This window comes from Plutella xylostella, chromosome 9, assembly GCF_932276165.1.
Source record: "Plutella xylostella chromosome 9, ilPluXylo3.1, whole genome shotgun sequence".
Lineage (NCBI taxonomy): Eukaryota > Metazoa > Arthropoda > Insecta > Lepidoptera > Plutellidae > Plutella > Plutella xylostella.
This window is the reverse complement of record NC_063989.1, coordinates 4,795,676-4,818,168: the sequence shown is the minus strand read 5'-3', so window position 1 is coordinate 4,818,168 and position 22,493 is coordinate 4,795,676. Positions and strand designations below refer to the sequence as shown.

The following is a 22,493-nucleotide window of genomic DNA, read 5'->3' as shown; positions in this document are numbered from 1 at the left end:
TTCTCGCTGTTGACTCTACCACCAAAACTAGATTATTGCCTACTTAATGAGACTAATCAACTGCCCTAAATAACATGTAAATTTTTTGGCAGTGTGGTAAACTGTAGTATGTGGTATGTCTAATCGTAACTCTTTATACTTAGGTACACATGACACCTTTAATTCGAAAATCGTAAGAGTTAGTTTACATTAAGTACCTATTTGCTTTTACGATGGCGTATAACTGTGCTAAGTTCATTGAAAAGTGAATGGAGTTCTGTATTATAAGTTGTCACACCCATAAATAAAATAAATAAGGCAATTTATACACACTTATCTGTAACTGTAAGTACTTGCCTACATACCTACGTAACTCGTTTCTAAATCTCTCCTAAACTGGTGACTTGTGGCTCATTCATTATTAATTAAAAATATAAGTAGTTACTCTCGGACATTGACCCGCACAGTTGCTCTCATTTTAGAAATAGCATTTAGGTAGGTCCATCTATCGTCGTCGGGCAAAGTTCAGCTCTGGAGTTATCCTATGTATTTGATAGATGTATCGTTTCTGATTGCGGGTATTGGATAAGTTATGTATGGCACCAGACGGCGGCCATGATCTCGGGGAGGCACCATTCGTACATTTTCGTATCCAGCAATATTTATGACTCAAAGTTTACGTACCTACAACCTACCCAATGAAAATAAATACCTACCCCTATCATTGGTATGGGTAGGTACTCTACACTCTACCTGATATTTACAAACGACGGGTATGTATTGGTAAGTAAGTAGGTAGCTCATGATCATCATCATCATCATCAGCCTGTGTCCACCCACTGCTGGGCGTATGTCTACTCCTTTGTCCTCATCTAGGTTCTTCCCGCCGCCTGAACCTCTTATGGCCACCATTCAGTCAGAGGTCTACTCCACCTGCCGTCACCACGTCGGGCTAAGTGTGGGCAGGACACTTGGCCCGAAGTAGGTAGGTAACATAAATAAAATGGAAGTACTTACTTACCTAATGAGGTGAACTTATTTTCTAGCAGTCAACTTGAAGAAAGTCGTAAGTTCGTTAACTTAATGTGAAAACAAATATCACTAGCTGCGTATAATGAGTTGTACTGCAAAATGGCACCGATTTTCTCGTTCAGATAACCTTAATAACTTACTTATTGTTTGTTTACATACATATTATTATTAAGTATAGTTACTTAAAATATTAATTGTTTGCAGTCAGTCTCATTGGGATCCTTACAATGATCAGTGCTGTGACATTTCTTATCACTTTGCCTTTTATTATATTATTTTTAGTGAACAATGCTTATAAGAGGCCTCCTAATTTTCCTCCAGGTATGTAAAAATACTAGCTAGACCTTTAACCCTAGATACGTACCTACTTAATAGTTTTTGGATTTATTTTAAGGGTTTTATTAGAATGATTTCTCGTTTGCTTCAGTGTTAAATGTGTTATACCTAAGTTTGAGTGTGATCCGTTCATCTAAATTCTAATCTACATATCTATCGATTACTGTGATAGTTAGTTAGATAGTTCCCGTAACTGGCTCACCCGAATGGAACCTTTGTACGGACCCCTTTAAGGTCTACCTACCGCTCGACACCTTAAAACATCTTTCTTTACACACATTGCATCGTAAATGTACGGACCCCTTTAACGTCTACCTACTGCTCAGCACCATGAATCGCGTACTAAATCGATACGCCGCAAACTCAGTCGGTCGCTAACAGTTTGCCTACTGGGGACAGGGCCTTACAAACATCGGAGGACCATCCACCCCTTACACACCCATAATCATTTCCAGGCCCCCCAAGCCTGCCAGTTTACGGAGCGTACTGGATCATCCTAGCCCACAGTTTCAACAACTTAGCCGACGCGTTCCTCAAGCTCGGGCGGCGGTACAAGACGGGCATGGTGGGGTGCTACCTGGCGGCGTTCCCCGCGGTGGTGGTCAATGACCCGGCACTGGTGAAGGAGATGCTGAATAGGGAGGAGCTGGACGGACGCATGGACATACTGCTGGGACGGCTGAGGTCCTGGTGGAAGAAACTAGGTAGGTATGTTATATGTAGGTAGATGATGTAGGTAGATGATGTAGGTAGATGGATGTTAGATGTAGGTAGGTACTTACTTACCTGTATGTTTCTGTGAACAGTACTTATGTAACTAAGTGTGCATAAAACATGAAGCTATGCCTATTTTATCTAGGCAGGTTATAATATTATATATATTGCAAATATCAAAGAAGATAATAAGTATAAGTATTTCAAGGCAGTCATAGAGCAATCACCTGTGCTTGGCCGAAGGCTTAAGGTACCTAAGGTGAATAGCTTCCTAACACATTATCGATGATGAATTAAGCACTTTAATACGCACGAATTAAGAACAGTAAAGCTGCAAGTTAAATGTTTCATGTGTAACGTTTAGCTGCTAGACTCTAAGTAGGTAATATGTACAAACCTTTACTCGATTGCCTTGTACAGGATTTAGGTTAGGTAGGTAGTTAAAAATTACACATCAACACACAGTGTTTGAATGAATGAATACACTTAAGCAGTTTATGTAGCTGTCTGTCCTCTAGCTTCACAAAAACGATATTACGGAGGCTTCGTCATCGCTACTGCGACCGTTACCCATAAGTATTATTGCATTGATATTCATGGATGAGCGAAAGGGTCTCATTTTTGCGATGCGACGTTGCAGGGTTGTGTCTGGGCGCTAAGGCTTCGTAACTTCTTTACGAAAGAGTTTTTAAGTGTCATAAATAAAACTTAATTTAACTAACAGGCATATTCTTCGTGGACGGCTTCTTCTGGCACGTGCAGCGTCGGTTCTCGCTGCGCTACATGCGCGACTTCGGCTTCGGGCGCCGCTGCCCGCGCCTGGAGGCCGTGCTGGAGCAGCAGGCCCGGGACATGGTGGACATGAGGATTAGCGGGCCCAAGTACCCGGCTGAAGAGGTGATTCTCACATTACCTACTTATTATAAGAGGATATTATGGTCTATGTATAAGTCTGTATAGTGGTTGTACCTACTGACTCATGTCTAGAACCACTGTCTTTAGAGAAATATCGAAAGAAAAACTAGGTACCTAACTAATCCTTGGAGAGGCCTATGCCTATGTTTAGGAATGGATGGTGAGGTTGGTGATGAATAGAAATTATTTATACTTAATTAATACAAAATTAACTACTTTACTACTACTAATACACTAGAATGTGATTATTAAAGCTGTAACTTGGGGTAGCGCTATTTTTAGGTAGGTACATTACTGTTTTTTCTACGTCGGTGTTAACAACATAGTTATCCATTCACAGGAACTAGTAAAAGGCGACCTCATCCACTTACCACACTTCTTCGCGGCTCCCTTCATAAACGGCATGCTCCACGTGTTCGGTGGGACGACCCTCCCACGGTCGGACTACCACGAGCTCTGGGCGCTAGCGCGGGGCGCCCTCCTGTTCCAACGCAGTTCGGACGACCTCGGCCGGGCGCTGTGCCTCACGCCCTGGATCAAGGATCTGTTCCCGGGATGGAGCGGGTATAATGATCTGAGGAAGGGGAACTTTTATTTGCAGGACTATTTTAGCGTAAGTGTCGTAGGGTTCTTAATTCACGCGGATATAGCTATTTGAAACATGTTTTTTTACAAATTAACTCCATAAGTACTTACTTATTCATAACGTTTTCAAACTTTATCGCGTACCTAAGTAGACATATGTTATATTATATTATATTGCATTCAATAGTTTGGAAATAATAATTAATAAGGTCATCATTATCATTGTTTATGCGTGTACCTACACTTTAATCCGTCCACTTTATCTAGTCTTCGGTAGTCTTTATCTTTCTTAAAAAATATACCTAAGTTAAATATTGTAGTGATTTACATCACGTTTACGTACAATACAATGTGTTTTTTTCAGAAATTCGTAAATGAAGCGTTGGAGACTCACGAGGAGGGGCAGGACCGCCATTTTGTGGACATGTACCTCACGAAGATGAAGGAAGAAATGAGAGAAAAGGGAAAGACCACTTACTCAGGTACTAACACCAGGATACACCAGTCCTGATAGATACAGTCTGGGAAAAGAAAAGTGCCGCTATGACAATAACTCTAATCCTACCTGAAGACCTATCACGGGGGCAAGACGAGACGTGACAAAAGATATACTCGACTTGCGTCCCGTAGTAGGCCTTCTGAAAGGGTTTAGATTTGTTTGCTACTGACTGTTCTTGGCAACTTTAACATCGTTGCCTTAATTTATGCAATTAGAGGGGCATTTAAGTAGAAGTATGCCTAATGTTATGAGGGATTCCCCCTTTGGAATGTATTAGCCGGCCTATAATATCATCAATCAGCTCAATGAGATTATGCGTAACACACACCTACATAACTCTTATCTCCCAATACAGTAGGTAGTGGTATACTTAGGTATGTACTGAGGAGGTCGTGTTAACGCACTGTAGGTAGGCAGTTAGGTATTAGAGATATTATCGGGTTGGTAACAAATCATGATTGTAGGTAATGCATGTACCTAAGTACTTATAGTTAGTTGATATTATCGACTATATACTTTTCGTTACTTCGAACCTAAAACTAAAGACATGAAACGCGGACTCAAAATACAAAAAATATAATATAACACTTTATAAATACTACACTACCGAATTTCACTCTCGTAAATCTCCCCTTAACCTTCACCCTCTGCCCGCAGTGGACGCCAGCTAGTGATGACCGGCATACCCTACACATTCCCGAAAGCATCAGCCGAGGAGCAAATCTTGTTACACTGTCACAGGCGTAACCATGGCTCTAGTCCCTAATCTGTACCTTCTCCCGGCAGTGGACCAGCTTGTAATGACCTGCGTTGACTACACGTTTCCGGCTGCCTCGGCCGTGGAGCAAGTCCTCTCATTCCTGGTGGAGCGACTACTACTTCAGCCGGAGGTGCAGGAGAAGGTGCACGAGGAGATCGACCGGGTTGTCGGCCGCGCGCGCCCGCCTAGCTTGGACGATCGGAAGAAGTGAGTGCCGCCTTCTGCTCAGTAGACTAAGGTGCCTTTTCCGAATATTCCGAGTGTTTTTAATAACGTTTCGAGTTTGTCACCGACACGCAGAATAACGTTATATAGCATCTAGATTCAGATTTTTTTAATGGCAAATAGGGTATCTTTAATATGGTGCGGATTTCATAACGCACGCAGCATTGCACGGCATAGGTATTTCCGCATCCCGCTTGCGTATTCCACGAACCACAATAAGGCAACAGATGTGACGTCACAGTGGAGCAGACAGCACCAGATGTGACGTCACAGTGAGCAAGTGCTCTCATTCCTGGTGGAGAGACTACTACTTCAGCCGGAGGTGCAGGAGAAGGTGCACGAGGAGATAGACCGCGTGGTCGGCCGCGCGCGCCCGCCTAGCTTGGACGATCGGAAGAAGTGAGTGCTTCCAATCTTCTCAGTAGACCACAGATTATAAGAGCCTATGTATGTTCTAACTTACAACAAAGCTGATTTATATTGATTTATTTATTGAAAAATGGTATACCAACAATAAATTTACAATTTTATTACAAAATTAGTCATTATAACTTATAGTTCTGTGTAAATTTATCAATAACAGGCACACACAACATTCATAATTTTAAATCAGTTTACTTAACAATGAACGTAGGTAACGTTCCAAGATTAAATTATCAAAGTTATATTACAGCAATTCCATTACAGAAATAAATTACAGATTTAAATTATAGACATAAATTACACAATTAAATTATTATAGAAATAAATTACAGAATTAAATTGCAAGATTATCAATTAATAATATTCATGCAGCATGCATTATAAAAAATAAAAATATATAGTTAAGTAGTATGTATAGGACACGCATACGGGATAATTCCGAGTGCGTGATGAAATCCATACAATAGGTATTAAACGAAAATTCGAAAAAACTAAGATCCTCGCTATTTTAGATATTATACTCTGGATTGAATGTTGGAAGCAATGTAAAGTAACTTTAAACACTTTTACTAAGTCATTCCTTTTTGATACTTCCCACACATTTTGACGACATACTTACTTACTTTAATTTTTATCCTGTACTTACCTACGTAATCCTTTCTGCTAATAACCTATAATAAGTGTGCTAAATGCATATTTTATTATAATAATCCCTTTACTCTAATTGATAAAAAATACGTAATTTTCCGTGAGATAGTTCACGTGATTAGAATTAGAAGATAATGTTCCATTTCTCACCTTTCATTTAATTCTAAACGCGTGAATGGTCTTATTTTAGTTTATCTGATTATTAATTCCGTAGGCTTAGTAGGTTAGTAGTGGTATTTTATTAGACGTTGTGTAATAAAATCGTAATAGGTATAGGTATACACACATACATAACTCTAACAACGAGTGTCCGCTCCAGCCTAAATGCAACTCATGGTAACGATACCATACCATGATTTTAACCTAGTAGAAGGGTTGTTTGTTGCTCTAGCTTGACAAAAACGAACGATGATGAAAGCTGTCATGCAATATGGTTAGCGCATTCAGTAACGCTCCTTAACCTTTTTTTTGTTTCGAAACTTTGAATGGGGTTTTTTAGATTCAAATAGTACCTACCTTACATCATCATCAGGTCCTGGGAACCCTAATCAGGAACATAGGGCTCGAAGAGTAGATTTCTCTCTCCTGTGCCACGCCTTCGACTTCGTGCCAGCTAATGCAGAGGGCGCCAGGTAATTCGGCTGCCTCCTGCACGACCTACCTACGTGACCTTACTATATTATTGTCGTTGGTTCCAGCATGCCCTACACGGAGGCGTGCATCCGCGAGGTGATGCGGTGCGAGAGCATCGTCCCGCTCGGCATCCCGCACCGCGCCATGCTAGACACGCAGCTAGGCCAGTACGATATACCGGAGGTAGGTATGCTCCTTGGTTCCTGCATGCCTTGCACAGAGGCGTGCATCCGCGAGGTGATGCGGTGCGAGAGCATCGTGCCGCTCGGCATCCCGCACCGCGCCATGCTAGACACGCAGCTAGGCCAGTACGATATACCGGAGGTAGGTATGCTCCTTGGTTCCTGCATGCCTTGCACGGAGGCGTGCATCCGCGAGGTGATGCGGTGCGAGAGCATCGAGGCTTTACTTAATACAGGTTGGAAATTATAACTCAACTTGCTGGCCACCGACAGAGAAGGATGGAAGCGCCTGGTGTCAGCCCCAGACACCTCGGACGAGTAACGGGAATGAAGAAGAAAAGGGTTGGAAATTACCTGGGGAAGCCAGAATACGGATTTTTTTAATAGAAGGCAGGTTATTATAAAAGCGGTGGCGCTAGCGGCGTGCGCCGCGTGCGTGACTGCAAACATAATTTCGTGGTTTTCTGATAACTAAGTACCTAGATTTTCAGTAATTAAGTATTCGACTATGATAATATTAAGCCACATTATCTAAACCTCTGATTGTCTGTTTACGTAATGAATTGGTAATAAATAAATACCTAGATAACAATGACAACTGAATCCGCATGCATTAGATTGATTATCAGGTCACTAATATAATTGACCTCTAAAAGTTCACTGGGTCATGGGAACCAAACCTGTAGATTTCTGAAAATATATCTAGACTAAGTAGCTATTGTTTCTCACCCTGGTGAAGGATCGTTAACCGTCAGTTATAAAATTATGTTGTAAGGAACAGAGTTTAATATTTACCTAGATATTCCTACCTACTCGAATCTTACCTACAATACACTAAAGTTAGCATTCATAGGTGACGATACAGGGCTTTAAAGAAGGATATTCGTCATTATCATCATTTTCTGCAAGGTAAAAAGCACAATTTCAATGGGCTAACATATCTAGTTATAACTATATGTCCCATATCCATCTAAAAATAAATAATAACCATTTTGATTTTGTTAAAGGGCACATTAGTAGCGGCTAACTACGTGGCTCTCCACATGGACAAGGAGATCTGGGGGGACCCGGAGAACTTCCGCCCCGAGCGGTTCATCCAAGACGGCCAGCTCAAACCCAGCCTCGACAAGTCACTGCCTTTTGGAGCCGGTAAGTTTATAAATACCTAGCACGGGACGCAAGACGCGCGCGTCAAGGTGTGATAAAAAATCCGTTGCGTTCGAGCGATTCGAAGCCGCGCGATGTGAGCGAGTGCGGCGGAAAACTTGTCACGTCTTGACGTGAGTGTTTTGCGCCCCGTGCTAGGTCTTCTGCATAGTTTAGTCTATTCTGGTAAATTGAGCTTGAAAAAAAGCGGGACCTGTCATGCAATGCATAGGTTTAATTTAAGAAGATGTAGATTCGTGATACGCTAGTAGTTTTTGTTTTCGTTAGTCAAAAGTCTCTTTATGGAGATGGCTCTCTTGAGTGAAACCTTTTTGTACCTAGGTACATGTAGCCTTATTTTTAGCTCAGCCTGCCTAAGTTCTGTATCTCATTCCTACATAATATTAATAAGTGATACCATATTTATTTTTATCATTCATTTAAAATGGTAAGTATGCTATAATCACCAAAAAACGGTTTAAAAACAAAATAAAAGGTAAAAACATGCATGCTTGTAAACATTATATATTTTTAACACTGCACATGGCTATTAAATTATGGTAATAAGCTATCATAAATTATAATTTGCATAAGTACCAACAAAAATTAAATCTCATAATTTTTGTTACGGTATAAAATAAAAAATACAACTAACATCATTAGGTGCGTAACTAAGGCGACGAGTGGTTAGGTCGGTAAAGGTAAAGTTCGATTCACGAAAGTTGACCAAATTATTGCGTGTAATATTTTTGTTAAATTGTGCTTCCAAACAGATATCAGCCTATGTTTTTCAACTAACAGCAGACACAAATAATTTAATCGTTGCTTGGTGGGAAATATATTTTATATGTTAGATTTACGAGCTGCTATTGAAAATATTGTGTCGTAATTTTAGGTCAGCTTTCGTGAATCACAGTACATACCTACCTACTATAATTATACCAAAAACAGGTGTATTAAGAATGTGTTATCTTTATACAGTTTACCGTTATCTTCGTGCACTTTGATTTCACGCACCGGTACATTGATATGAAAATTAAGTACCTACCTGGCTAACTGACGAATAAATAAAACAGTTCAACTTTTTATAACTGTTAAATCGACAAATTGACTCGAGTTAGCCAATCTATAGAGTTGAATAAAACGACTCTTCTCAATTAATTCTCTACAAATTATATTTTTGCAAATTGCCTGGTCTACTTTATAGCCACTTACCAATTTAACGGCGATAGCAGCGAACTTTTGAAATGGTTTTAAAGATTCTAAATATTAGCTGGTAGAGATTGTTTTCTTAACAACCCCCAACGATAGGCCTTTTTAATTTGACAATATATTTGGGAAATTAAAACTATAAACAAAAATGCCACCAACGATAAGGTTTTGAAAAATGTAGTCAATAATTTTCTTTCTTCGAGAAATTAGGCTAAAACCCTTTCTTACATCCCTCTTCCAGGTCGGCGGCTCTGCGCAGGCGAGACCTACGCGCGGCAGTCCATGTTCCAGGTGTTTGCGGCCTTCATGCAGGCCTTCCACGTGTCAGCAGCTGACGGCTGGACCCGGCGCCCCGCGCCGCGCCTGCCCGGCATCATCACCAGCATACCTGACTTCTGGGTGCGAGTCACGCCCAGGGTTTAGAGTTTATGATGTGGAGGTTATTTGAAATGTTATGTGTACACTCACGTGCAATGAAAAAGTTCTGCCATTGACCGTCATTGCCACGGAACGTATAATGTCACTGGGACTTTTTCATTACCCGTGAGTGTTCTTATTATGAATGGAAAGATTTTTTTTTTAAACAAGATTTAACCACGTTTAACGGAAAATTGAGACGGTGTTTGACAGTTGATACTGATAATAAATAGTATCTGCTAAGTTATAATTAAATAAGTTTTATATTAAAAAAAATGTGTTTAGTCTTCACCATACCGACAGGACCGCAGCGTTTATGAGAAGAAATATTTTATCAAAACTAATAACGGGCCCGTATGTTAGAATTAGTGATGCCACGAATAGTGATTTGGCCGAATACCGAATACCGAATACTTACCGAATATTCGTGGTATCTCTAGTTAGAATATTAGATACTTTATTTTATAGCGACTCAATGAATAAATGCCTTTGCGTCTCCCTACTTGGAGGGTCACTACGCTGCGGCTTTAAGTATAGGTATGTAAGTACAACGTTAGTTCTTGTAAGTAGTCTGTGGTAGGTATATTTATTGGAACGTTGTTGCGCTATCCATGCAAGATCTCTAACCCAATGCATTGAATCGTCATACATGGTGTTGAAAAAATTATAAACCCCTGAGCCCTATTGGTATACAACCTATTATATCACTTTTGCAACACCCTACAGAAGGTAATAGCCCACTCACTGACGATAGGAATGCGCAGTGCAAGGGACTTGTAATTTGCAACTTTTATGACCCACACGATTTTAGAACGGTACAATGATTGTGGTATTTGTAACTACGTATTCTCCTTGTACCTAGCAGCCTAATTTATTGTCTTTACACGGTGTTTCAATTATCATTTTAAATCCCAAATGGAAAAAAAGTGTAAGTACTTATTTATAACTAACTATCTTAAAATATAATTTAAGTATAATTAAGTTTAGGTACAATCTAAAAATAAGTTATAAAGTTTTGAACATGATATCGTATCGCGCAGGTAGATCGGGGGTCGTTGATTTCGCGCGAGGGACTCTTGTAGGTATCTACATAAATATACATAAGTATACTAATAGATTACCCACCTAATTTCCATGTACCCATAGGCATGCTGATTGATGACAAAGAAGGAGAGAGGAGAAATTAATACTTATCTTTTAACTTTAAATTAACTTGATATACAATTTAATTTAATGCATTATCGGTGGTAATGTAAATGCAAACAGCTGAATGAATTTGTGAAGAGTAGTTACATACTTAGTAGGCAATAGTCATATGTTATTGGAAAATTAATTATTATTTTTTACTTTCTAGTGTATCTAAGTAAGTCAGTGAAGCTACTCATTTAAATTAGGTAAGTAAGTAGGTATAGTTAGGTACCTATACACGCGTCAAAATAGGGTTTCTCTTTTGGAGTAAATGATCAACAGTTAAGAATGCAGTTACACAAGTAGTTTGTGGCAAGATATAACCTGTTAGGTACAATGTTCTAATTCTAACTAATTGTAGATTACTCGTTAAGATCTTTATTTTCGATCGTTAAAAGTAATGGCGTTTGTCGGCAAGCTTCGCGTTACACCAAAAGTTTTCTTCGTAGGAATTCCGGAATAAAAATAACCCTACTTAGGCATATGGTATTATATGTATATCTTCTTTATTTTTCTTTATTTTAATTATAAGTACTAACATTAATTTGCCTTAATTTTAGTGAAAAAAGTTGCGCGCACGTTGAATTCTTTTGTATGAGACAACATTTTGTTTCGTCCTTATAAAACGTATCACGAAATTAAAGGAACAAAAACTCGAAATTCATAGTCAAAACAACTGCTGCAGTACAATTTTATTTAAACTTAGATGTTATCGGTGGCCTAGAATACGAGTATTATTATCCTTGTTGTAAATTATCAGCCAGGAGATCTAGCTCGTACCTACCACCATACAGTGTTATTTTATTAACACGCAGATGTGTTAACTACCTAGTTTAGTATGCCTGCAATCAGTTTAATGTTCACTTGACTCCATTCCAAGACTAGTTTTTTTTTCACTTAATCATCGTTGTCACACCTTGCGATGTTGCGACTGGATGCCTAATTGTTATTGTCAGGTAGGTTATTAAAAAATGTGAAGTGATATATTTCTTTAGATCGTTCTTTTTTCGTTTTTATAGAGGTATGGAATTTGATAGGCATACGTTAACTAACAAGTGAATGACCGGTGCCGATTGTGTTGCGACTTCAGTAGAGGTCTTTATAGGATACCCTCGTGCGGATATGCTCTCACATTCATTCACACATTATAATTCATTTCTGGTCACCTCGCTTCCAGCTTTCCCACATGCAGCCCCACAACAATTTGTCTTCAGTCTTCATATATAACTCCACTGCTTTCTGATCATTGTCCTCTTCCAAGCCCACAACAATCTGGCCTCTTCCTTCCTCATCCAATAACTATTACCTTGACCACTGATCGAGGTCGGGTATCTAAGAGTAGTTGTAGATCCCGTGACCTGGGGGACGTCCCACGCTACGCTTGCTTGTTCGTGGTCATCACTCGAGAAGAAAGTTCACCACACCGGTCATCACTGCTACTATCACGGCCTACTGTCACGACTTCAGCTTCAGATGCTTTAGTATAAAATTATGCAACGATTGTACAGAATCGTCATCTGACAATCCTTAGGTTAGACACATAGACCAGTTAAAAATGACTTGCTTTACTTCTTTATTAGTAAGTAAGTATTTTATTTTGTAATAAAATTGCAAATCAGGCAATCTCAACCACAATACTGATGGTCTAAATAGATATTTATAAGTATCCAAGCGCTTAAGTATTTTAATGAATCCCATACTTTGTCTTGTCTCAAAGATTAGCGATTAGTGACTTTATATCACCCAAATAAACTATCTTCATTTGATATCTGCCAGACACTTGTGCTTTGAAGCTACATTCGACGGATAAAATAAAATGAGATAGTTATTAGGGGCGTATTTATGACCAATTATATGTATTACCTAACTGTTATGTGTTAGAAAACGAAAGGTTTACTTACTTAGTTATATTGTAGTTCGCTGTTAGTGGTAGGTAGTCCCCTACCGTAACCGACGTAGTTAGGTACATAAATCGTCAGAATGAAATCTGGAGTCTATATGCGGTTTTTTTTGTTTATTAATTTATTATCATCAAGTATATAGGTATACTTAGGCACAGAGGTACCTATTACCTACCTATACAGTTGATTATTGGATTATGATGAAGGGTATAATCTGATTTGTTCGACATTCTCAGACGAGAGACATGCAAGGGTGCAATCTTATCAATAGATAACACAGACATAATTGCATAGTAAATTATAATGCACTTGTAAATGGGTAAGGTTATTTAGAGGATTTCTTTCAGCAATCATTCATTATGTACTGTAGGTACTTTGGAGTTCCGTGTCTGAGTAAAAAAATGACCAATCTGCTTAGCGGATTCAATTGTTTTAAAGCTCATAAAACGTTAACGCATACGGCACGATTTGGTTAAATAAGTACTTACATTATTTTAAAGTGGTTAAAAATAATATCCGCTTTATAAAAAATCTAACGAATGAACTAACTGGTTACTTACATAATAAAATTTATTTATTTATTTATTTATTTGTTGAAAATGTTCATATACTTAGCCAAACTGTAGCTGGGTAGGTAGACTAGGTAGTACCTATAACCTAGCTAAAGTGACTACTAAGCGTGACTTGCTTCAAATAGTTAAACGAAATTAAATCTATCGCTGTCCTTCTCATTCAGTATCTCTCAAAGCAAGAAAGCAATATGTTTAATTTCGTTTAAATATTTGGTGCCGGGTTACACCAGTAACAATGCAATGTACAGTCGTGTTCTGTGCATCTATGCATTAACATAATATGTTGTGGATAAGTAATTAATTTATACATTTCTATGTTGTCAAATAGTGAATTTATACTTTGACAAGTTACATAAAAGCCTGGAATACAGGGTTTTTTAGATCAGAGGACTATAAACTGTAAGTAAACACTTGTACTTAATAGGTTTTTAATTTAATTTTAATTTTCTTTATTTGGAAACAAACAGCTTTATAATATTTCACTTATAAACTAACATTAAGTTCATACACAAGCCAATAAAGTTTCACAAAGAATTTAAACATTAAAACAAAACATCACTAACTTATAGTAGGTACATACAACAACATCATTTTACTTATAATCTAAAATTACATATAATTTAAAATTTAGTTTTATAAATAAAAGTAAAAAGTGTAATGGTGTGATTAGCGATGAGTACCTATAGATCGATATAAGTATTGTATATGTAAGTAGGTACATATTTTTCACATAAATGTATTAAGTATATGCAACTATGTGTATGCAAGTGGCATATGTCCAGTAGTGAACGATAACGGATGTAGGTATAAAACTTTAAGTAAGAGGTGAATTAATAACCTATCTATAAGCTGAGTCAGACTTATTCGACGTTTAATTATGATAATTAATCCTATTTAATTAATTACTTAATGCAGTCTTATCTAGAGTTACCGCCATCGACCTATCTAATGCTCAAAGTTCATAATATTTGGATTTTGGCCTAAGTACGAGGTTACGTCACCGTTGTAACCTATCTGGATCTAAGTAACTATATATACCTACTTTGGTAACTTACCAATAAAAATACCATAATTTTAGAATACTTAGTTAATTATGCTTTAGTAGGTACATTATTTTACAAATATAATTGTTAGTATTATTACACCTTGATCTGCTGCCCTGTGTGGTGTAGGTAGTTAGTTAGATAGGTTTTTATTTATCTTAGTTTAAAGTTTCAACACGCAGTTTTCCGGTAAAGTAGATTTATTTAAACCTAGGGTAGTTAATCATCAAGGCCGGTTTGTTTGTTAATTTTTATAAAGGTAAACCACATAATTCAAGCTTAGATTATATAAGAGTTATTCAAGGTTACAATACTTATATCATCACTTCACGTGTCTTGAAACAGTCAAAAATACTAAAATTAAGTACTAAAATTAAGTCTACGAGATTTGACGGCATAAACAAGTCCGAATGAATTCACTCGAAACTACTCTAATCGAAATTTTATTTCCAACCCGCCTGAAAAGAACGGTTATTATGGCAATAACTCTACAGTCTTGAAGGAGGCTCATGTCCTGCAGTGCATGTTGGAAACGTTATCGCTAGGATCAAGATTTGCATCTTAGTCCGATAAAGCCCGTGCATTTTTATTGCACAGTAAGTAGGTACATACCATCACGGTAAGTAAATAAATAAATATATGGGGACATCTCACACGCGGCCATCCGACCCCAAGCTAGGCAGAGCCTGTGTTATGGGTATCGGACAGCTGATATATCTACACAAATACAACATAGATAGATACATATTAAATATAAATATCAACACTCAAGACCCGAGTACAAATATCTGTCTTTAAACAAATATCTGCCCCAGCCGGAAATCGAACCCGGGACCTTCGGCATAGCAGTCAGGGCCACTCACCACTACGCCACTCGACCGTCCAAAAATAACGTATACTTACTCGATTATGCCGTGTACCTTACCTTCTTACCTCAGAGTAGGTAACCCAGTACACCTACCCGCATTTCAAAACAGTCCATTAAACCGTGTAGTCCAACAATTGCATGTCGTTAGCTAATCGGGACGAATTATGGCCATCCTGTTTGTTTTCTACTTGTCCTAGTGTGCGCGTGCAGATGTCATATCAACGATTAATTAATTGATGTTGGCAAATTTTACGCTACACAGAACAACACTCTAGATTACATACATTAGTTACTTTGTAGTTTGTAATCTACTTAGAATTAACACGTGTGTGCATATTGTTTTAGGTACTTACCTAAGTACCTAAAACAATGTACCTAAGTGCAGTCCTTATTGTTTTAAGATTAAGCTCGACATACTTTGCTAGATAGATATTAGTTGTTACATACATATTTAGCTAGCACATCTATATTCTAGATGTGTATCAACATTGTACTTATTCCAAAACGGCGATATGGTTCGCAACCTATCAGGTGAGTACAAATGTGCTCGAAAATTGGGTGGCTCGCTTGTGAGCCACCTCTGACTACTCCTTCGGGGATTACAGTATGTATATTTAGCTAGGTACTTATAGTGTATACCCACTAAAGATAAGAGGCTGCTGCTAGTACAAAATTGACTTAAGTAGGTACTTACCTACCTAGCCTAGTTCGTGACTGAAAGTCCTATTATTGCAGATTAAAATCCCTTTCACACCACTACTAGATATCTATCTACCATTGTCTGGTTTAGCGGTTCATTCAATGCTCAAATAAATGAAGTAGAGGTACCTATACCTAACTAAATACGCTCGGTGTTCTGTCCCACCTTACTTATTTAAGTAAGTACCTACCTATTAGGAAAAAAACCTCATTATTTTAATAGTTGTCATTAAAACAAGCCACTTAGGTTAGAGTTAGAAGGTTCAAGGTACCTCTTAGCTCTAAGCAGCTTGTGCATGTGCATATCTGTTTGTTCCATCTGTGTCGGAAGGAACGGAAACACCAAGTGTTTTACTTACTCTATGGAAAGCACTTGTAGAGGTACCTACAGGACTCCTCCGAACTGTTCAGTCCAGTAGAGGATTATTCAGGGCTTATGCATCACTATACTGATAAAACCGCACTACCTACCTACCTACATGGTATCTGCAGTTTTGAATAAATGCGTGACGCATCGTGCATGCGTTCCATGACCTTTAATTTAGGGTTCGGGCAATGACACTTACTAAACTTTATTTTTCCATGTTATTTTAACATTTTTGGTTCTTGATACATCTGATGGTTATTCGCGTAAAGGTTTTCAGAGGGTCTATAAATGGAATGCGTTCAGTGAACGACGCTATTCTGACTGGCTAACCTTTTCACCACTGCACTGACTGTGACAAACCTTAGACACACGCTAAAAAACAGAAGGTATAATACCTACTTACCCGGCATTCTGGATATCTTAATTAGGTTACAGAGATAATACCTACTACGTATTACTAATTAGATAATACCTAGGTCTAGGTACAGCATAATTAGATAATACCTAGGTCTCGGTACTGCAAGTGGACTACGAGTGGACTATCGTGGTGAGGACATTACATGCTTTGTAGCAATGGCGTCATGTGATTAGATTGATCTTAAGTGTCGTCGTAACACGTAAGTATAAAAATTACATACCTACCACGAAAATAACATGATTATAAACACTGACGGGTTCTACTGATCAAACTGAACAACTTTCCCATAAAAATGCCTATACTAAATAACCTTTTACCCCAAAAACATATTATTTTTGCAAATGAACCTTTTTAGATCTCACAGTATTAATTAATTATTTAAAGGAGATCGAAAAAAAATCGTAACACATATCCGCATATGTTTTTGGGGAAAGTTGGAGTTAAAATTTATCATTACCTACAGCATGTTGTAGCCCCTGGTAGCTGTGTCATTGATAAAAATCTTTCCTGTATTATTAACTCATGGTTGAGCTCGCAGTACAGCACAGTGGATGTCGGCAAATTGACCTGTCTACGGGTTAGTCACTGATAAGTGATAATTTGATAATCACACCACTTAGGTAAAGTAATTAATGAACCAAACAAAATAGGGTATGTTATTACGTGTTTATTAATCTCATGCTTAGCTCACTGGAAGACTTACAAATATGCTAACTTACTTATTTATTGCTTAACATTTTAACATAATTTACAGAAGTTAATTTGACTAGGACTAACATTTTAAAATTATTAATATCAGAGAGAACGAGTTCCAATTACATTATTTAGGTACCTTGGTACTTGTACTTACAGTTAACTAATAGCACATTATTATCTAAATAACTAGCTACTGTTTCCGCGCGAGCTTCGCATCGCGTCTGAAGACTTTCCCATGGGAATTTAATGATAAATAGTAACTAGCACATTAAAAATCGGCCCAGTACATTTTATTTAATTCATTACTAACTAACTCAAAAATCTTTCCTCTTTATTACTTGATACACTATAAAGTATGACATAGATATTAGGTAGGTACCATCTACAATACATCACGTATTGGGGCTGGGTTTATTAATTGAACATCCTGTGAAGTAAATTTTAAATAAACCTCATGGTTTAAACTTTATTTAAAATACAGTTTTATTCTAGCTGCAATGGTATGATACCAGACCTTTCTAACTTTTCCATCCCCAAAATGTAGTAGATCTCAGATAGCCTAATCACATTTGTTAATATAACAATAATCACACATATATTCTAGAAAATTGACACATTCCGATACAAATTGGACATTAATTACATTATTCACAAGGTAGGTACTTAATTATGATATAAATACCGATAACATAATGTCAACGGATCACTCCAGTACCATGTATAAACAAACAAAATTACTTAAGTATAAATAATATGGTACAAACAAGAACATCAATTTAGAATGACATGCGTTCATTTGATTTACATACGGTAGGTACATTATCTAGGTATCTAGACTCTTCAACATGAACAAAGACAAAGGATGAATCATTTTTGTAAATACACATTTTAGAACTTTGTACCCTTTTTGTACCAATAATAAAAGGCAAGTAGAAGTATCTAATCAAGAAATACAATTCAAAACCCTTGAGGTCAAAATCTGATAACTTTGATACGGTTTAACTGTAACGACTTAGATATCACGCGGTTTAAATCCAACAAATTTTATTAACACATTCGCGTTCGTATTTCGTTCATGTAAGCTAACACGGGTTGGAAAGCGGTATACCTATAAGTTTAAAGTTTAGGCCTTTCCCTGTATTAGTTCAGAGATATAGATGTATAGTGGGATAATATAGGTTTTAGTGCAGCTGCTCACAATTAATATTACTCATCAATCATTTATTGATAACGATACGGATAACAGTAGGTACATCTATTATGTATTTCGTATTATTATTGCACCGCATATTGTTTTTCTTTGTTGGTGGTGTAAGTACTTAATTAACTACTTACTTCCAATAATCTCTAATATTAATCCGTTGAGCATTTGTTTATTGAGAGATTACGAGGAAGTTATGAAGTAATACAAAATAATATAATAGGCCCATACCTATTTTGTGAACATTGTACACGTTACACATAGCCAAAAAATACTCTAAGTAGGCACTTTTGGTTCCTCTAATCAATATCATCACTATTTCCCTTCAACGATTGCTTAGATTTATCATTCAACTCTTCTACTTCAAACGGATTTTCAGGTTCAGTATCCTTAGACTTGTAGGCACCGGGGCCGATCAAAGACAACACCACTGGCAGAAACACCAGCCCATTAAACAAACCAAAAGTTATCACGAGAGCGAATATTTTAAAGAAAGCCTGGAAGGTGTATGCTTTCGTCATACTGAGAAGCGAGAGCGACAGTATTGTGGAGCCACCGCCCAGCAGTACTGCCGTGCCAATAGTAGTGACTGTCTGGAAGGACCTTTCAGAGCGAGAGCCTTGAGAGATGGTCAAGAACGTGTGTCCCACGTGCGCCGCGTAGTCCACGCACAGACCTATAGCGAGCTCGAGCCCGATGCAACACACGATGTCCACAGTCATGCCCCAGCGCTGCATCCAGCCCAGCACATTCACGATCGTCAACAACACGCACAAGAATATCCAAAAACACATCTGCAAGTTCGTAATCAAAATGATAGTACACACCATAACGCATAATAAGGCAAGCTCCAAGTTTCTCTCGACTTCCACAGCTATCACCTCGTCGGTGACCCAGTTGGCGAACACCTTGGACCAAACGCTGCGGTACCCGTGCCCAGACTCCAAGTCAGTAGACTTGACTATGTCTTTGACGTTGTTCATAGCCGGGATGTACTCGTTGGGTCCAGCGAACCGCGGGAACTTGAACATCATGGTGGAAGCCGTGATGTTGGAGGAGGAAGACCCACAATCGAACGGCTTCTCGAACTTAAAGCTCAGTTGGAATCGACCCCCTATAGGACTGAACAAGAACCGCGACACGTGCATATTGAACTCTTCGTCAGAGAGAGCGCTTGTGTTTCTGACATCTATATCGTAATTTTTCAACATGTATTTGTGGAAGACGTCTACCCAACTGGACATGTTGCGGACGTAGGTTTGGTTGTCCAGCTCTAACACCATGTCGTGTAGTTTCGGAAACTCATCCTTGTATTTCATGTCGCCCAAGAAGACCATAGCCATGTGACCTTCATTAGGATAATAGTGATCATATTGCTGAAGATAGTCCCCATAGTACGTCCCTTCCGGAATAAACCACTTCGGATCAAATCTTTGTTCCAATCGGAATATTGCTTCTATACTAAACCCTGTCATTACTATCGTGAATAATATTACTAAGGTTTTAAATGGAGTTGTAAAAACTACTCTTCTGTAAAATGCCGTAAACATTCCTTGAAGAACTGACTTCTTCGTAGACATTTTGACTGGCTTTTTATGTTTATAGCAGAAAAGCAAACCATTTCTATTAGATTCTATCCTTCTGAGATCTAAAGTGAATACAGCCACATAAAACGTGACAGTGTAACAAAAGATAAAGAAGACACCAGCTGCTGCATAGATACAGAAAGACTGTAGAGAGGGCAGAATAGTGATAGCACCAATGAGCAAGGCCACTATGTCAGTGAAGGAAGTGATCACAATGGAGACGCCAGCGTGCTTCAGCATGAGGCCCACCTTCACCGGGACACTCTTCTTCATCTCCTCGGGAGTGAGCTGCTCCCAGCACGCCTTCATCACGAACATGTCGTCCACTCCCAGCCCCATCAACAGGAATGGCAGCGAGGAGTGCACCGGACCAAATGACACACCAAAAGCTGAGCACCAGCTGACTGCACTCACATATGCCATGCCCACTGATAACAGACCCACACTGCCCAATGTCAGTCTGATCTCCAGCCAATTACATCGCGACATAGCAAATTGAATATAGATAAACATAAGAAATATACCTGCAAAGAGCTTGTCCAGTTCACTAAACATAGCACTTCCACTAATATCACCGAAACTTCTGCCAGCTTCATAATATACATTAATATCACTAGAATTGTGAGACAGTTTCTCCAATAGAGCTAAGAATTCAATTTCCCATTTGGCCAGGGGCAGGGAGACCCAGTCCTCAGTTCCCACCAGGTTGCCCACCTCATTCAGGTCTACAGAGGACATATTTACCACCGTGTGCCACGTCAGCACCACTGACTCTGCAGACACTATCTGCCCAGACTCGCCATACTTCACTCCCCCCAGCATTTGCTTGTAATCCACAGGATGCCCGGTTTCCGGGTTCACATTCACAGTGTTCACACTAGTCACTATGTCATGGTTAGTCAGATTTGAAATTACCTTTAAATCATTCTTCCATAAATCTAAAATGTTTTCTTGAAGGCACACATATGGAAAGTTTTTCAAGAAATCACAATAAAAGTCATGGTTGAGCCACAGTGTGGGGTCAGAGTAGTCAACCTCTGACTCATTTGAACTAATTTTACCCGAACTTGAACTTGGATTGGAGCCTAGAAAATTAACTATATTAACAACAGGAACTTTGTAGCACAGATCTTTGATAGTATAGTTTTTGTCACCCTGAGTGACTGAGAGAGTGTTCACTTGTTGGGTGATGGAGTGGACCGCGGCCAGCACTGTCGGGTTGAGGACGTTGTCAGCCGTGATGAGGACTTTCTGGAAGCGGAGGCCGCTGCCGAAGGTGTCTATGTACCAGTTGGTGTCCTTGAAGAAGTCCGAGTCAGGGGGGACCCAGAGCTTCATGGGGTTCTTCTCGATGTGGAAGCGCATGAGGCCGGCGGCGCTGACGAGGATGAAGAGCCAGACAAGCGCCAGCGTGCGCCACGGGCGGCGCGCCACGGCCAGCCCCAGCCGGTAGAACAGCGCCTCCACGCCGTGCACCAGCGACATCGACACGCGCTCCCATACCTCCTGCGGCGTACTACAACTCTTCTTCTTAGCCATAATTCCTTCAGTAACTGTCCTCAATATTAGTTCATCCTCTCGGGAGATGCCTGCTGCCCACCGTCCTAAAATAGAAACACTTATATCATCATTGGCTCAAACAGTCGCGATTACAGCTTCCGATCCATATTATCTATAAAATTATAATATAAGTAAGTCACTCACTTTGTTCTCTTTGTTTCCTGGATTCATCTTTTATCGCATTTGTTTACATGTTAACAAACATTAAAATTTTCCAAACATGTGTTATTTATTTTATTAATTAATACGATTATGTTCACAGTTTCCTTTTCAGTGCAAATGTATGGTATGGTATACTTTATTATTTATTTAATTTATAAACTACCACGCAGACTTTGCAAAGCGGATTAAAAACAAATAATTAACACAAATAATGCGCGACACCACCACTACCGGCTGTTAATGACAGACTGAAAAAAATAGGTTTTTTGGCCAAAGACTAGAGTTTGACATTGACATTGCCATGCCAGTGACAGTCACACAACAGACTAAGAAACGTAATGCTGTTTACATTTCGCCTAGTAAAATTAAAAAAGGGCGCTAACGGCAATGATGTTGAGCTTTACGTTCAACTATGTTTTTACGTTACTTCAATGCGCCATGCTGTTGCTGCTGCCCCGAAATCGGGCCCAGCTGGGTTATCTATGTATAATATAATATACAATTTCAGGATTATGTAGCGTAAAGC

At 38.7% G+C, this 22,493-nt stretch overlaps 2 protein-coding genes across 2 annotated transcripts; one reads left to right on the top strand and one right to left on the bottom strand.

Annotated features, from left to right (window-relative positions):
- The first annotated feature begins 1,213 nt into the window (after positions 1 to 1,213).
- Positions 1,214 to 9,776, top strand: LOC105386104 (probable cytochrome P450 304a1). Its single transcript, XM_048623222.1, has 9 exons — positions 1,214 to 1,332; positions 1,803 to 2,051; positions 2,786 to 2,958; positions 3,317 to 3,589; positions 3,926 to 4,043; positions 4,847 to 5,027; positions 6,815 to 6,932; positions 7,939 to 8,080; positions 9,531 to 9,776. The coding sequence occupies exons 1-9, from the start codon at positions 1,239 to 1,241 to the stop codon at positions 9,710 to 9,712; spliced, it is 1,530 nt and encodes a 509-aa protein (XP_048479179.1). The 5' UTR covers positions 1,214 to 1,238; the 3' UTR covers positions 9,713 to 9,776.
- A 7,638-nt stretch (positions 9,777 to 17,414) lies between these two features.
- LOC119690571 (patched domain-containing protein 3-like) lies at positions 17,415 to 22,222 on the bottom strand. Its single transcript, XM_038106111.2, has 2 exons — positions 21,950 to 22,222; positions 17,415 to 21,849 (listed from the first exon to the last, which is right to left on the bottom strand). The coding sequence occupies exon 2, from the start codon at positions 21,782 to 21,784 to the stop codon at positions 18,959 to 18,961; it is 2,826 nt and encodes a 941-aa protein (XP_037962039.2). The 5' UTR covers positions 21,785 to 21,849; positions 21,950 to 22,222; the 3' UTR covers positions 17,415 to 18,958.
- Positions 22,223 to 22,493: the final 271 nt, after the last annotated feature.

What these genes read in the sequence shown, in the direction of transcription:
- LOC105386104 (XM_048623222.1), top strand. Translation starts at nt 1,239, where the DNA reads ATGATCAGTGCTGTGACATTTCTTATCACTTTGCCTTTTATTATATTA. An exon ending in GCCTCCTAATTTTCCTCCAG is followed by an intron (nt 1,333 to 1,802) that starts GTATGTAAAAAT and finishes AATCATTTCCAG; the next exon opens with GCCCCCCAAGCCTGCCAGTT. An exon ending in AGCTTGGACGATCGGAAGAA is followed by an intron (nt 5,028 to 6,814) that starts GTGAGTGCCGCC and finishes CGTTGGTTCCAG; the next exon opens with CATGCCCTACACGGAGGCGT.
- LOC119690571 (XM_038106111.2), bottom strand. Translation starts at nt 21,784, where the DNA reads ATGGCTAAGAAGAAGAGTTGTAGTACGCCGCAGGAGGTATGGGAGCGC.